At 45.3% G+C, this 16,107-nt stretch overlaps 1 protein-coding gene across 2 annotated transcripts in view; it reads left to right on the plus strand.

Moving 5' to 3' along the window:
- The first annotated feature begins 4,677 nt into the window (after positions 1–4,677).
- LOC120746360 (tripartite motif-containing protein 16-like protein) overlaps positions 4,678–16,107 on the plus strand; it is a 31,992-nt gene continuing 20,562 nt past the window's right edge. Inside the window, exons 1-3 of one of the 2 annotated variants that reach the window (XM_040051839.1) lie at positions 4,678–5,574; positions 6,928–7,101; positions 16,005–16,051. In XM_040051839.1, coding sequence (XP_039907773.1) covers positions 5,186–5,574; positions 6,928–7,101; positions 16,005–16,051 — 610 coding nt within the window. In that variant the 5' untranslated portion in view covers positions 4,678–5,185. The remainder of the gene's footprint in view (positions 5,575–6,927; positions 7,102–16,004; positions 16,052–16,107) is intronic. The other variant, XM_040051840.1, reaches the window with a different exon arrangement.

The following is a 16,107-nucleotide window of genomic DNA, read 5'->3' on the forward strand; positions in this document are numbered from 1 at the left end:
AGCATCTTGTTGAACCATCATTGCCAAGACCGCGACACTCGCATACATATGGCTGTTCTGTCACACACCGGGCTCGCCGGGACCGGCTGGGACGGTCAAATCGAGGAAGGTAATGAAAGTTTGTGCTTTTCAGCATGACATTAGCCTACGCAGCTACTCAAATGTGACTTTTCGTTTCAGGAGTTTCTCAAAGTCCACCAAAAGACTTCACAGATACATTTCCACCAATCAAACTTTACCAAAGAACGGTCCATCATTCAGAAACATTCCCGGTTTGTCTCAAAAACAAGTACAACTGCCTGCTTTATGGTTGTACATGTTGCTGATCACGAAGAGTCTGGTTTACTGCTGTGGAGTATCTCTCGCTCAGGTGCTCATCAGACGTCAGCCGCAAAACCCGCAGTGGACTGACTTGTTTTCTTTTCTTTTGGCTGTATCGCTTTTCCAATCGTTATCACTTCAGGATTTAGAAAGTCTTCTTAACAGTGGCAGCATTTTGGTTGTTTTTTTACTTTTCTTTTTTATTTCAATTATTCTAAACAAAGACTGAAACAGAAAAGGCTGACAATTATTCGCTCCTCGTAGCCTGATTCCATCATTTATTAGCATTTGTTTAATTAAAACCAAGTGTTTGCCTGCCTCAACGTATTTCTCTGCAATATTCCGATAAAAGCAAACAAAAAAATCTTGCTTGTTTGAGTTAAAATTTTGTAGAAAACTGCGAGAAACAGCAGCCACTCCCAATATATGCTGATAGGCAATGAGCAGTGGTAAAAGAAGAAACACAATGTTTTAATGAGATTACAAACAGATATTTTCAAGAAGATGAGAACCAGAAACCAATAAATCTGTTAGATACAAAAACATGCCAGGTGTGTCCGAGCCTTATTTTTAGTTCACTCTCTCATTGGGATTGCATAAGTCATCACATGATGTGATATCATTAGTGTTGGAGTAAATGTTCAAAATCATAATGTTCCCCTCACACAATCCCAAATTCCTTCCAGACTGCCAATCAAAATGCTTTTTAACCACAATGACCCCCATCTTTATTTGAATATTTCAATTATAAAATGTTAAAATAAATTAAAATTCGTAGTCACCTTGATTGGTTTCATTTTTGTCGGACATATTTCGCAGATGCAATTTGTGAAACCTCCACCAATGTGTTTATGTCATTCAAACAACAATTCGTTCTATGACCTACAATCTTATTTACCTGTCTCCATGATTCGAAGAGCTATAACTCTGAAAGCAACACTCCAGTTTTAAGCTCTGTCCTCTTTTCAGACCTTGCCAAATCAATGTTTTTTTATACAGATAGTGCTGTTTTCTTATTAAAGGCAACAGACTAAAAAAACTGTCTAACTAAAAGGAACCACCCTATCAGGAACCCGTTGGATGTTGTTTTCTGGACTCAGTCTTTAAAACGCATCATCTTTACCACCAACTTAGGTTGACGATGTCACAGATTCATCTTATAGAGACTGAAACCCTGTTTTCCCACTGCTCTATTTTTGAGGTGTCGAAACAAGTTCACAGAAAAAAAAACAGCTGAATGCGGGTTGTTCTAAAGACAGCCCATTTTTGCCCACTCAATTTGATTGATATTTTTTCTGTTGTGAGATCGGACCCCCCTCGACCTATATCTCATTATCAGTTATGTAAATTATGTGTCATTGTTTTGTTCCATGTGAGTATTGTTAAAGCCTCTGAACAATGTCACATGATATCAGTGCACTGTTAGCGCTTTGCGACACCTCTAGCCCGCGTCCTTTAGCTTTTAAAACTAACATGGATCGCCTTTTCAACTTTTTAACGAATCTCTTTCAACAGCTTAAAAGTCTGTCCAAATTTGTTCTAGTTTAAACATTTTCCTTTTTATTTGAATTAACCCTTGAATTACTGTATTTTACTTTTTTTCTAAAACATTCTGTATTAATTTCATCACTCGTACTTCTATTTTTGTTGTAACTTTTGAAAAGACTAAAACTGAAGTCTTCTGGTAGTTAAGAGGGACAGATGCGTTCCTGACTACGAGTCAAGACTACACTACAATGAATTCAAAACACTGACTTTGTTTAAAGCTGCGCAGGAAAAATAAATATACTTTAAACAAGCGGCAGAAAACACCAAATGTTGATGAAATATTTCTTGATGTTGACATCTCATTTTCCACCAGCATAACATGAGCTAAATACTGAAAGCCCTGATTTTTCCAAATTTCTAATCATTGTTCTCATTCCATGTGTTTTTAGTGTGGAGCAAGTAAAAACATTATCAGTGGAAGCTGAACTAAAAACAGTTTGCACGGTGAAAACTCGCTGGTTGTTTTGTTTCGCGAGCAAGAACAATAATGTTGTTTGTTTCAGCGGTTTTCTAATTTGTCTCTGTGTGGTTTGTCTTCTCATACGAGGCAGGCTGTCCGACCTCAGCGCGAACTGTTCTCATGCGATCACTTCATAACTTTAAAATCCTATCCTTCCTGTTTAACTGTGATTTCTTCCCATATTCTTTGCATGCATGGTGCCTATGCACCAAAATCTCTTCACATATACTTTTAAGTTGTGTTCGTCCATACTGACCACTAACGTCGACCTGCCTTCTGTGTGAATAAACACGGACCTCTTTGAAGTAACACTAGTGTTAGCTCCGATTCAACCTTACTGCTGGTTTGTGCAGCTAACCTAAATTCATCCTAATGACTGATTTTAATCACCACCCAGCTTAGATGTTGTAGACAACATTATTAACGACAGTTTGTGTTCCCTGTATTGGTTTTGTAGGCTGCCAGCTTACCTCACTTCTAATGTTTGGTGAAAAAAAAAAAAAAAAAAAAAAAAACCACTAAACAAACAAAACCTTTCTTCGATTTCTTCATTCATAGCACACGGGTCACTGCATGGTGACGGGGTCTGAATATTTCTGGATTTATTGTTTGCAACTGTGGCTGTTGCTGTAACTGTCACTGTGACATTAAAGCTGCAAAACCCCCAAATCGCACAGAAGACAGGAAACCCCCACAGCCCAGCTGCGCACAAAGGGGCAGCTCTGATTCGGCTGTTGACTTTCTTTCGTTCCTAATAACCGCTGAGAACCGATCATATCTGCCTGTCTGCACCCTCTATCTCATTCTTTTTCCACTGAGCGCTCCACCCACTCAGAGCCTGAACGGACCCCGTCGACCCACCCTGCTACATCCTTTCCTTTTTATTATTTTTTTGCTCTTTGTTAATGACTACCAGGTTTTGCTTACATTTTACATATAATCCCCCCGATGGCCACAAAGCTTGATGAATCATGCTGTTTTTGGACGATTTCAAGCTGATTTAAAAACTTTAGAACTTTTAATCCAACCATCAGAGCAACGTGTTAGCCAGCTTCAAATTAAGACGCAACACAGATCCTTACAGTTAATGTTTTCGGGATGAAATTACATTTTAGGTGTGTGCTCTCTGTCGTTTGTTTGTGATGGGAAGGGAACCCTAAACATATGTAAGAAAAAAAACCAAAAAAAAAAACACAAAAAACACCCACAAAAACACCACCCACACCCTGACTTTATTACCCATGAGACTAGCTATCCAAATAACTTGGGGGGTTAACACGTCTAACTCTAATCTTTGTACTTTATATTTTTTTGAGCATCGAAACTAATCACCCCTTTTGCAGTCCACACAGCAGGTGCTTGCTTCTGGGTCCCCCAGTTTTAAATCTATTTTCTGGAGACTTATAAGCATGAGTAACACCTCCCCGTGTCCTGTGCACTGTCTTGCGTCTGCCAGCGTGATATATGTTTGCAAACAAGCGTCTTTACTTCCCTCCCTTGGTCACACTGAGTCACAACGAAGCTACTGTGTCTCACAAGATTATTCGATTATTAAACCGGGTCATTCATCTTCATAATACCACGGTCTTCTACTCAACCATCTCAAATTTACATCAAAATGTTTGTGACACAAGTTGTGTAGATATTCATCTCTATCATCTATATCTATATATATCTATCTATCTATATATATATCTATATTAGATATCTCATATAGTATCAGACTCTTAGGGGTGCATCGATACACTACATTCCCGGTTCTGTTCCGATTACTTTGGCTGTAACGGTTTTAGACCATTTTTTGATACAAACCAATTGTTCATGCCTTCTTTATTTGTCATTTATTAAAAATTCTAAAATATATTTTAACTCAACAGTACGTTTTAAATTTAATGTTGCTTGTGAACAACAACACAATACTACCTAAAAATAATCTATTTCTTTCGTACCGAGTCGGGAGCGAATTTTTTTGGGAGGCGGAAGGCTGTTGAGGAATCACTTCATCTTTGGAAAAGAGTTTATCGATACAGAGAAAATGGGCTCTTTCCCAAATAAAAAGCTATACTATCGTTCTTCTGGGCTATTATTCTCAGCAGCATATTAAACATATCAGGTCCCCATAAGGAGAATCATGTGCTAAGGCTGTCTAAATGACTCGGTAAGTTTGTGCATGCTCGTGCTTGTTTTTGTCTGCTTCCACTGTCTTTGCACTAGGATGTGCGTCGGCCGGGTAATGTGCAGTCCATATTCATTGTGTTCCCAACTAGTGTCTGTTCAGGTTAATCTCGTACCATGTACATAATGACCCTCAACGTCATTTAGCCTGGAATAAGAGCTTGCTCCTCTGTATATATGTCATTAGAAAACTCCTGTAAAGCTAGGACATCTTAGTCTTCACTGATTGAAGAAATTATGACCAATGCTAGGAAAATGTAGGACTGCTTTCATACATTTGTACAATCTTTCTAAAATTAAAAACATCCTGGCTCACAGTGATGCTGAAAAAGTAGTTCATACATTTAATACTTCTGGAGTGGAGTGTTGTCATTTATTACATTAAAAGCTCAGTGAAACGCCTTCAATTGATCCAGAATGCTGGAGAGTGTATATGTAGAATTTGTGGAACCAGTTCCCAGTTTGGATTTGTGAGGACTCTCTCTCTGCTTTAACAACTGGGTTTAAAAACCTTCCTTGTTCATAAAGTCAGGGTTGGATAAGGTCACCCTGAATTCTCCTGTAGTATTTTTCTATTAATGATTTCTATTATATACAGCCTAGATTTGTATAGCATGTTACACCCAGAGGAATTTGTGGTGACTTGCAGGATTTACACTATGGATAGCAAATGTTTAGCTGATGAAATCAAATGTTTTTGATGCATTTCCCACAGCTGCACACTTAGGAAATTCCCACCCTCTGGTCCCTGAAAGATTTATTTTATTATTTAACTTAGCTGCAACTGTTACCAATCTGTTTCTAATTTCTTATGTTTCTAACTCTTGCTGGTTGATAGAGGCACTTTATTTACATTTCAAATTAAATGTTTTTCGTGTTTATTATTTTCTGTCCAGGCTCTGTGACTGCAAACTCTCACAGAGAAGCTGTGACGTTCTGTCCTCAGTTCTCATCTCACAGACTTGTAGCCTGAGGGAGCTTGACCTGAACCACAATGATCTGCAAGATTCAGGAGTGAAGATGCTATCTGCTGCGCTGAAGAGGACACAGTGCAAACTGGAAATGCTCAGGTCAACAAGTGATAACTGGTAACAAAGTAGACCTATTTTTCCCGAAAGTCGGGCTTGTGTAACATCTCAAATAAAATAATTTTAGAACTATTTGATGTGTTGGTTCCAGGTGAAATAATCAAATGTACTTCCTGTACACAGCTGTAATTACATCCTAACGACAATTTAAGTCTGAAACTTGATGATGAGTCAAATTGTAGAAAAATAAAAACGTGTGATATATAAATATCCACTGATGTCTCAAATCAAGTACAATGCTGAAAATCTTGATTTTTACTTCCAGGCTGGACTACTGTAATTCATTATTATCAGGATGTCCTAAAAACTCGCTGAAAAGCCTTCATTTAATCCAAAATGCTGCAGCAAGAGTACTGACAGGGACTAGAAAGAGAGAGCATATTTCTCCTGTTTTGGCTTCCCTTCATTGGCTTCCTGCTAAATCCAGAATTGAATTCAAAATCCTGCTCCTCACATACAAGGTCTTAAATAATCAGGCCCCATCTTATGTCAATGACCTTGTAGTACCATATCACCCTATTAGAGCACTTTGCTCTCGCTCTGCAGAACTACTTGTTGTTCCTAGAGTATTTAAAAGTAGAATGGGAGGGAGAGCCTTCAGTTTTCAGGCCCCTCTCCTGTGGAACCAGCTTCCAGTTTGGATTCGGGAGACAGACACTATCTCTACTTTCAAGATCAGGCTTAAAACTTTCCTTTTTGCTAAAGCATATAGTTAGGGCTGGACCAGGTGACCCTGAATCCTCCCTTAGTTATGCTGCAATAGACATAGGCATGCTGGGGGATTCCCATGATGTGTTGAGTTTTTCCTTCCAGTCACCTTTCTCACTCACTATGTATTAATAGACCTCTGTCTCTCTTCCACCGCAATGTCTTTATCCTGTTTTCTTCTCCCACCCCAACCGGGTCGCAGCAGATGGCTGCCCCTCCCTGAGCCTGGTTCTGCCGGAGGTTTCTTCCTGTTAAAAGGGAGTTTTTTCCTTCCCACTGTCGCCAAAGTACTTGCTCATAGGGAGTCATATGATTGATTGGGCTTTTCTAACTGTATCTATTATTGTACGATCTACTGTACAATATAAGTGCCTTGAGGTGACTTTTGTGTGAATCTGTCACTATATAATAAAAATTGAATTGAATAAACAGGGGAGTTTAAAAGTAGCTTTGACAGTATTTAGGAATTATTTCTCAATAGAAACTTTTTTTATATTTGGACTGTGTTCATTCAAACACTGGATACAATAGTGGGTTGACTTTAAAACAAAAAATCTAACCCTTCCTAAGTTATTTTTCTTTTTACTATACAATGAGCTTCTGTTTTCTGCTGTGTTTTGTCTGCAGGCTGTCAGGATGTATGATTACAAGTGAAGGCTGTGTGTCGCTGGCCTCAGCTCTGAGCTCCAACTCCTCTTATCTGAAAGAGCTGGATCTGAGCTACAATCATCCAGGAGACTCTGGAGTGAAGCTGCTGTCAGCTAGACTGAATGATCCACACTGGAGAATGGACACGCTCAGGTATGGAGAGCCCTACTACTAGCTTGAGACCAAGTACAAGAACTAGTCTTTTGTTATATAATTTCATAATTAGAGACCACATTCACAAGACCTCATTTTCAAAGAACCATGTATATAAAATTCATAATATATGTATATTGTATGTATATGTGTATATGTAATGTATATATTAGGGGTGCAACGATACACAATTCACGGTTCGGTTCGATATTTTTTCGATACAAAAAAATGTTCATGCCTTTTAATTTGTCATTTATTAAAATTATAAATATATATTTTAACTCAAAAGTACAGTTTTTAAATTTAACCCTAACCCCTTGTGCGTGTTTTTTATTTTGACAGCGAATGCGCACCTGCGGACCACTTATGTGCAGCCCTGGTTATTTAGCTCATCATATTGCAGCCACAGAAATTCTTTTGTCCATGAAACCATAAAGCTGCACTTTCTTTTTGCCTTATAGTCTGATTTGTCATAACTTTCTCCGTTTTGTGGTAAGCTTTTCTTTGGCTGTCACTTCTTCACCCTGACCTGTCTTATTTGGCTCAGCAGAACTGAAATGCTTTTACACGCTCACTCACATAAGCTCAGCGATTCTCTGCGCGATCAACCTCTCACATGTTTAAGCTGCGGGAGATTTCACTTGTCATGTTTGCATAGTAAGCTAACGATTAATAAGACGATGTCAGAGGAATTGGTGCACAAATTATCATCACTCACAGATCAGTGCTGTCGCTCTCTATACACAGTTCGCACGATTGCAAAGTGAAAGCAAAAAAACAAGCGCAAATTCAAACGCGACTTCAATATGTCACATATTGACAGTGGCTCACCGATGCCAATGACATAATTACCCAGCTATATTTCCGAAAGAATGCAAAAGCATTGACATATATTTTTCCTTCCTACAATAGCCCGATGGGCAGGGCAGAGATAGATTTTGGTAGCCCGACTGGAAAAATCGCTAGCCCCGGGACGTCGGGCTAGCGATTTTGCGAGCCCTGTATCTGATTGAGGAATCACTCATCTAAGCACTGTATCGAACGGTTCAATATCGATACGATATCGTTGCACCCCTAGTATATATGTATATGTGTATATGTCTATGTGATGTATGTATATGTGTATGTATGTATGTATATGTATGTATGTATATGTGTATATGTATGTGTATATGTGTATATGTGTATGTATCTGTATGTATAGGTATGTATATACAGTGGGGCAAAAAAGTATTTAGTCAGCCACCGATTGTGCAAGTTTCCCCACTTAAAATGATGACAGAGGTCAGTAATTTGCACCAGAGGTACACTTCAACTGTGAGAGACGAATGTGAAAAAAAAAAATCCAATGAATTCACATGTAGGATTTGTAAAGAAATTTATACATAAATTAGGGTGGAAAATAAGTATTGGTCACCTCAAACAAGAAAATCTCTGGCTCTCACAGACCTGTAACGTCTTCTGTAAGAAGCTTTTCTGTCCCCCACTCGTTACCTGTATGAATGGCACCTGTTTGAACCCATCATCTGTATAAAAGAACACCTGTCCACAGCCTCAAACAGTCAGGACTCCAAACTCTGCTATGGCCAAGACCAAAGAGCTTTCGAAGGACACCAGGAAAAGTATTGTAGACCTGCACCAGACTGGGAAGAGTGAATCTACAATAGGCAAGCAGCTTGGTGTGAAAAAATCAACTGTGGGAGCAATCATCAGAAAATGGAAGACATACAAGACCACTGATAATCTCCCTCGATCTGGGGCTCCACGCAAGATCTCATCCCGTGGGGTCAAAATGATCATGAGAATGGTGAGCAAAAGATCCCAGAACCACACGGGGGGACCTGGTGAATGACCTGCAGAGAGCTGGGACCAAAGTAACAAAGGTCACCATCAGTAACACACTACAACGGCAGGGAATCAAATCCCGCAGTGCCAGACGTGTTCCGCTGCTGAAGCCAGTGCATGTCCAGGCCCGTCTGAAGTTTGCCAGAGAGCACATGGATGATACAGCAGAGGATTGGGAGACTGTCATGTGGTCAGATGAAACCAAAGTAGAACTTTTGGTATAAACTCACTCGTCGTGTTTGGAGGAAGAAGAATACTGAGTTGCATCCCAAGAACACCATACCTACTGTGAAGCATGGGGTGGAAACATCATGCTATGGGGCTATTTTTCTGCCAAGGGGACAGGACGACTGATCCGTGTTAAGGACAGAATGAATGGGGCCATGTATCGTGAGATTTGAGCCAAACCTCCTTCCATCAGTGAGAACTTTGAAGATGAAACGAGGCTGGGTCTTCCAACATGACAATGATCCAAAACCACAACCGCCCGGGCAACAAAGGAGTGGCTCCGTAAGAAGCATTTGAAAGTCCTGGAGTGGCCTAGCCAGTCTCCAGACCTCAACCCCATAGAAAATCTGTGGCGGGAGTTGAAAGTCCGTGTTGCTCGGCGACAGCCCCAAAACATCACTGCTCTCGAGAAGATCTGCATGGAGGAATGGGCCAAAATAACCAGCTATACTGTGTGTGCAAACCTGGTAAAGACCTATAGTAACGTTTGACCTCTGTTATTGCCAACAAAGGTTATGTTACAAAGTATTGAGTTGTATTTTGTTATTGACCAAATACTTATTTTCCACCCTGATTTACAAATAAATTCTTTACAAATCCTACCATGTGGATTCATGGATTTTTTTTTTTCACATTCTGTCTCTCACAGTTGAAGTGTACCTCTGGTGCAAATTACTGACCTCTGTCATCATTTTAGGTGGGGGAACTTGCACAATCGGTGGCTGACTAAATACTTTTTTGCCCCACTGTATGTATGTATGTATATATATATATACATATATACATATGTATATATTGTGGCGAGCTCAGACAAGGAGGAGACGGAGGTATTGTTTGGTCTTGCTTCCCGTGAGCTAGCCAGGGAGCACAGCCGTTTATTAACATTTGCAGAAGAACACTGCCGCTAGCTAACTGCTCAGCGCGGCAACAACAACAACACACACAGGGCGCCCTCTGACCCCGGAAGGACACACCGTCGCAGCGAGAGGGCGTCACCCTTCACTATAGCAACATAAACAAAACATAACTGTACAAACAGAACCCCGAACAGCCCTGACCCGCTACATAGCCCCCACCTAAGGGGTGAGTCGTCTCGACGACCCATTACCCCACACAAAGTCCTGAAAATGTCCAGGTGCCTTCTTTTGGCGCACCGGCTGGTCACGACCGGCGGGGGAAAAGTCACTCGGGTCAGAACATGGGGTGCCACCATCATCCCTGCCCCGGCGTCTGCCGGAGCGAGCGGATTCGGTACGGTGAGAGGCCTGTCCGGTGCAACACCACCATGCGCCCCGGGGCCCGGCATGCGGATACGGTACAACACTCTGTTAGCCGCTCCACGACCTCCGCCGGCCCTTGCCAGTGACTTCAGAGTTTGGGGGACACTCCTCTCTTGCGAACCGGGCAGTACACCCAAACCCTTGTCGCCAGGCATGAAAACCCCCCTCGGCAGTTGGTGTCGTAGGCTCTTTTCTGTCGTACTCCGGCGCTGGCCTGGGCCTGACGGGTGTAGTCATCAACCACCTGCAGGCCGCTTCCCTCAGGCCTCTGTAGTAGTCAATCTCTGGCCCACCATCAATCTCCGGCTCGGGGGGGACCCGAACACCAGATCCACAGGCGTCCGGAGCTTCCCGTCCAAACATCAGAGCGGCAGGTGTGCACTGGCTGGACTCCTGCACCGCAGTCCGATAGACCAAAGGACCAGGGGCAGATGTCGGTCCCAATCCCGCTGGTGGCGGCTGGTGAGAATGGCGAGCTGGGTGGCCAGCGTGCGGTTGAAGCGCTCAACCAAGCCATCGCTTTGTGGGTGGAGCGGTGTGGTTCTCGTCTTCTCCACCCCCAGTCGCCGGCAGATCTCCCCGAAGACCTTCGATTCGAAGTTACGCCCCTGGTCACTGTGGAGCTCAGCCGGGACCCCAAAACGGGTGAACATCTCCTCCACCAGCTTCTCGGCCGTCGTCGTTGCGCTCTGGTCCGACACCGCGTAGGCCTTTGGCCACTTCGTGAAATAGTCCATAGCCACCAACACATACCAGTTTCCCTGACTCCGTGACGGGGAAAGGCCCTAGGACGTCCACTCCCACTCTTTCCATTGGGGCCCCCACCAGGTACTGCTGAAGGGGGGCAGTGGAGCGTTGAGTGGGGCCCTTCTGTGCCGTGCAGGTGTCACAGCAGTGCACATGAAGTTCCACATCCTGTCGACAGCCAGGCCAGTAGAACCGTCCCCTGAGGCGGCGGAGAGTTTTGGCGTTCCCATAGTGTCCTGCCCCACCGAGCCGTGGACCAGCTCAAGCACCTGCGACCGCAGCGACCGAGGCACCAACAGCTGCAGGAGATCTCTGCCCTGACCGGGGCCCTCCATCTCCGGTACAGGAGGCCGTCGTGGGTCTCCAGATTGTTGTGCTGGGAGTAGTAGGCCTTCACCTCGGGCTCCTGTCCTGACACCCCCGTCCAGGCGGGGCGCTGCGCCGCCTCCAGCCAGGCCCCCACCTGAACCAACGTTGCGTCGGCCTCCTGCTCCCGCTTCAGCTGCTGCGTTGTCAATGGGAGCCACCCCCCTCCGCCGGCTGTGGCCTGAGCAGTAGCCACCCCCAGCACCTCCTGGGCTCGCTTCTCCTGTCGCAGGCAGTAGCGGCACTCGACGGCTATGCAGGGCCGTCTGGAGAGGGCATCAGCGTTGCCATGCTGTCGACCTGCCCGATGCTGGATCTCGGTCGAAGGAGGTTTGTCAGGCTGAGAGGCTGAGGCGAGTGGAGATGACCCGGAGCCACCGGCATCCGAAATCTGCTGAGCGGCAGCTGCCCGACGTCTGTCTCGTCTGGTCCCCGCTCCCTGCTTTTGGCTGCGCTGGAGAGCAAAAGTCTCTGCGCCAAGAGTGATTGCTAGCTTCGCGGTGTCGATGCAGGCCCCCCAGCGGCTCAGCAGATCCAGGCCAATGATGCACTGGTCTTGAATGTCGGCGAGCCAGAAGTCGTGCACCAGCTCTAGATCCTTCACTCGGATCCGCAACGGTTTCTTCCCCCGCATAACAGTTTTCTCCCCCGTCACTGTCATCAGCTGGGTGTCTGTGGGCAACCAACCCTTCACCAGTGGCCCGGACGTTTCAGGGAGCACGCTAGGTCGTATCAGGGAAATGGTAGACCCCGTGTCCACCAGGGCCTGGCATGGCTGGCCCTCAACACAGCAGCTCAGGTAGAGTCCCTTGAGGTGCCCAACTCGGCCCACCACTGTGCATCGTCCTTGGAGGGGGGCAGGAAGCTGGAGCGGTGGTCCCCTCGCTACACCGCTCCCTCCTCGTTTCCCTGAGGCTGCGTAGTTCTGGTCTTCGGGGCTGGTGCTGGGCAGTCACGCGCCACGTGGCCAGGTTCATCGCGCCAGTAGCAGCGGTCGGTCGGGGTCGACGAGGACGCCTCCGGGGCACCGAGGGTTGCAGCTGGGACATCTTGGCGACCTCCCCATCGCAGTCTGCGGCTCTGATTTGGGGGTAGTTTGGGGGGGGCACCTGCTGGTTAGGTCGCGAGGTGAGCACCGGCTTGGCCCTTTCAGCCTCAAGGAGCGCCCACGGAGGGTCTGAGGCATGGCCAGGCGGAACGTGTTGGCGTAGTCGCTCTGGGAAAAGTCCTCGCAGAAAAGTATGCAGGCTAAGTGTAACACTAATGTGCGTGTTTCGAATACTCCCAGATCAAAAAAAAGGAGTATGTCACCCAAATTTGACACCAAAGAGCTCAATGATTTGGACCAGTAGGTTCGGCTACGTACAGGAGAGGCGAACTGAATGAGACTCAGACAACCGCGAGTTTTGAAAAATAACCGGAATTGTATTTTTCTTCTCAATTAGAAACAACAGCACATTATGACAAACATACAAAACATTTACAAATGAAATTATTCCCTTTCGGTACCAGTACTCTCTTAATAATACCTTCTGGCAAAATCACAGTAATCACTCGATAAGAAAGAAATCTTACCTGGGTGCACCCTTTCTAGAAGTACAGTTCACATCCAACAATGAACCACAATTTTAATCATCAGCATATAAATGTTAACACTTATTTGCATTTTCACAGACTTCGTTTACAAATAGCAACAGTTAATCAGCTGGAGGGTTATTTCCGACTGCTCACACTCACTTTTGTTCACATTCATGGAATGTACAGAGTCCGTAAAACGAGTCCTTAAAACCACCCGCCCGTGAGTCCAGGGGGATGTGTGTGAAGAAGGGGGACTACGAGTACAAAATGGCGTGGTGTGTTTCTGTTTTGTTGCATCTGGCCTACCACACTCTGATGTGCAGGACAGAACAAAGTCATTTGGTCCTTCAACGGGGTTGGCTCGCCATCAATTTCAGGATCTGTTGGAATGCACCAGGAAGACACAAACCAAAGAAACAAAAAACAAAACCAAACAACAACAAAAAAAAACCTGACCTGTCAACGACAGTGTCATGGGACATATTAAGTTCCTCATAAAATCACAATTCACACATTCGCTTCAACTACTGGGTTTCAGTAAATTGAACAAAGTTTCCTACAGAACATTCCTAAACAATTATCATTAAACACTGGAACATTTTACTTGCAAGGCATTCATGAAACACAGATAAATAATGAACAAGTAAAACACTTTGCTCACCGATCTCAGAATTAGAAAGACGGAGCAGCGCGAGATGGCGCACGACCGATGAAATGGCGTCGTCTCTAACTCCCGACCTTTCTCGACTAAGCAATGTAAAAAGAACCAGCTAATTACTCGTCTTAGCAATATACATACAGTAAAACAATCTTTCGTAAACGGCGAGTGCTAGCTCTCCGTCTATATTACTCTTTTTCATACCTCGTCTCAGTAAATCGCCGTGTCTCGTTTCCTCACTAGCTTGCTCATGGAAGGTTCGCGAGCGAGAGAGAGAAGAGAAAAATCTGTGTCCTCCTAGGCAGGGGCGGCAGGCGGAGCCTGTACCACGTTTCAGCAGCTCATTGGCCTAGAGTAACACGTGTCTAAACCAGAACAGTTAACTCCTTAACTGCTGCACCTATGGTTTATTCATTATAAATGAAGTGTGCTGCCTAGATTAATGATTCTTTTCTTATTCTGGTATATTCTAGTTAAGCCATACTCAAATATGAGTTACATAAGCTCCTCACGGGCTGCTGCTGGAAACTCCGGGTAGCCACGATGAGCATACAGCAACACGTCTGCTGCAAAGGTGCCCAGGCTCTCCCCCAGTCGACGGCTCCGGTTGGTTAGCTGCTCTCTGCTCAGATCAGTGGAGTGCCGCTGCCCGAATCGCCTCTCAAGTGCCGCGGTGAGGGCCTGGAGCTCATGCTGCTCTGCCGGGGCTAGGTCAAGGAGTATCTGCAGTGCGTCTCCCTCTAATGCTAGCGCTAGGTGTGTAGCAGTCTCCTCTTCGCTCCAGCCACTATGTCTGGCGGCCAGCCGCACTTGTGAGAGGTAGGGCTCTAGCGGGGTTAGCCCGTTGTATTTCGGTACCTTAACTGGCGTGGTAGGCATAACTGCTCGCGGTTGGGGGCTCGGCGTGTGGGTCGACAGAGGTAGCCCATGAAGCATTGCCCTAGCATTTGTCGCGACGGGCTGCCGCCGCGGTGCGCTCGCGCCATCGGGACCCGTCGGGGGACTTACATGGTCGCTCACATCCTCTCTCTTCCATCGCCAGTTTCCCAAGCGGGGAATGTTTCTCCTCGACGGCTTGCTCCAGCCTCTGAATGTCTCTCTCCATTACAGCGAGGGTGAGCTATCCCACTTCTGACACCAATGTGGCGAGCTCAGACAAGGAGGAGACGGAGGTATCGTTTGGTCTTGCTTCCCGTGAGCTAGCCAGGGAGCACAGCCGTTTATTAACACTTGCAGAAGAACACTGCCGCTAGCTAACTGCTCAGCGCGGCAACAACAACAACACACACAGGGCGCCCTCTGATCCCGGAAGGACACACCGTCGCAGCGAGAGGGCGTCACCCGTCACTATAGCAACATAAACAAAACATAACTGTACAAACAGAACCCCGAACAGTCCTGACCCGCTACAATATGTATATGTGTATGTGTGTGTGTGTGTGTGTGTGTATGTGTGTGTGTATACACGTGCGTGTGTGTGTATACACGTGTGTATACGCGTGTGTGTATATGCGTGCGTGTATGTATACATATATACTGTCCGAGCCGGGGCTCGAACCGGCAACCTTCCGATTACAAGGCGAATACATCGTGGCACAAGAGAGTTCACCTTGTAATCGGAAGGTTGCCGGTTCGAGCCCCGGCTCGGACAGTCTCGGTCGTTGTGTCCTTGGGCAAAACACTTCACCCTTGTGGTGGTGGACAGAGGGCCCGGTGGCGCCAGTGTCTGGCAGCCTTGCCTCTGTCAATGTGCCCCAGGGTGGCTGTGGCTACAATGTAGCTTGCCATCACCTGTGTGTGAATGGGTGGATGACTGAATGTGTAAAGTGCTTTGGGGTCCTTAGGGACTAGTAGAGCGCTATACAAATACAGACCATTTACCATATGCATATGTATACATATATATACACATAGACAAGAGCTTGAGAAGATGTGGAGGGTGAAGGTAACAGTGGTAATCGGCGCACTAGGTGCGGTGACTCACCAGCAGATCCCAGTATCTTGCCTAAGGATATTTGGCATGCAAACTAGGGGAGCCAGGGATCGAATCACCAACCTGCCGATCAGCAGCTGACCTGCTCTAGCTCCTGAGCTTGGGTAGAGGACCCAAGCTTGAAGGATAGACTGCCCACAGGGGCGAGAGGGGATTTTTTTTTTTTTTTTTAATAATTGCTTGAGCTAACCCCCCCTTCTTCTTTTAGGTTGGAGCCTACTGGAGTTCAGTGGTTGAGACCAGGCCTGAGGAAGTGTAAGCCTGTTTCCAATGTGATTCATAAAAGCAAAGAAGCACACATTCAATGAACT

The sequence above is a fragment of the Simochromis diagramma genome, unplaced genomic scaffold, assembly GCF_900408965.1.
Source record: "Simochromis diagramma unplaced genomic scaffold, fSimDia1.1 OVJJ01000107.1, whole genome shotgun sequence".
In the NCBI taxonomy this organism is placed as follows: domain Eukaryota; kingdom Metazoa; phylum Chordata; class Actinopteri; order Cichliformes; family Cichlidae; genus Simochromis; species Simochromis diagramma.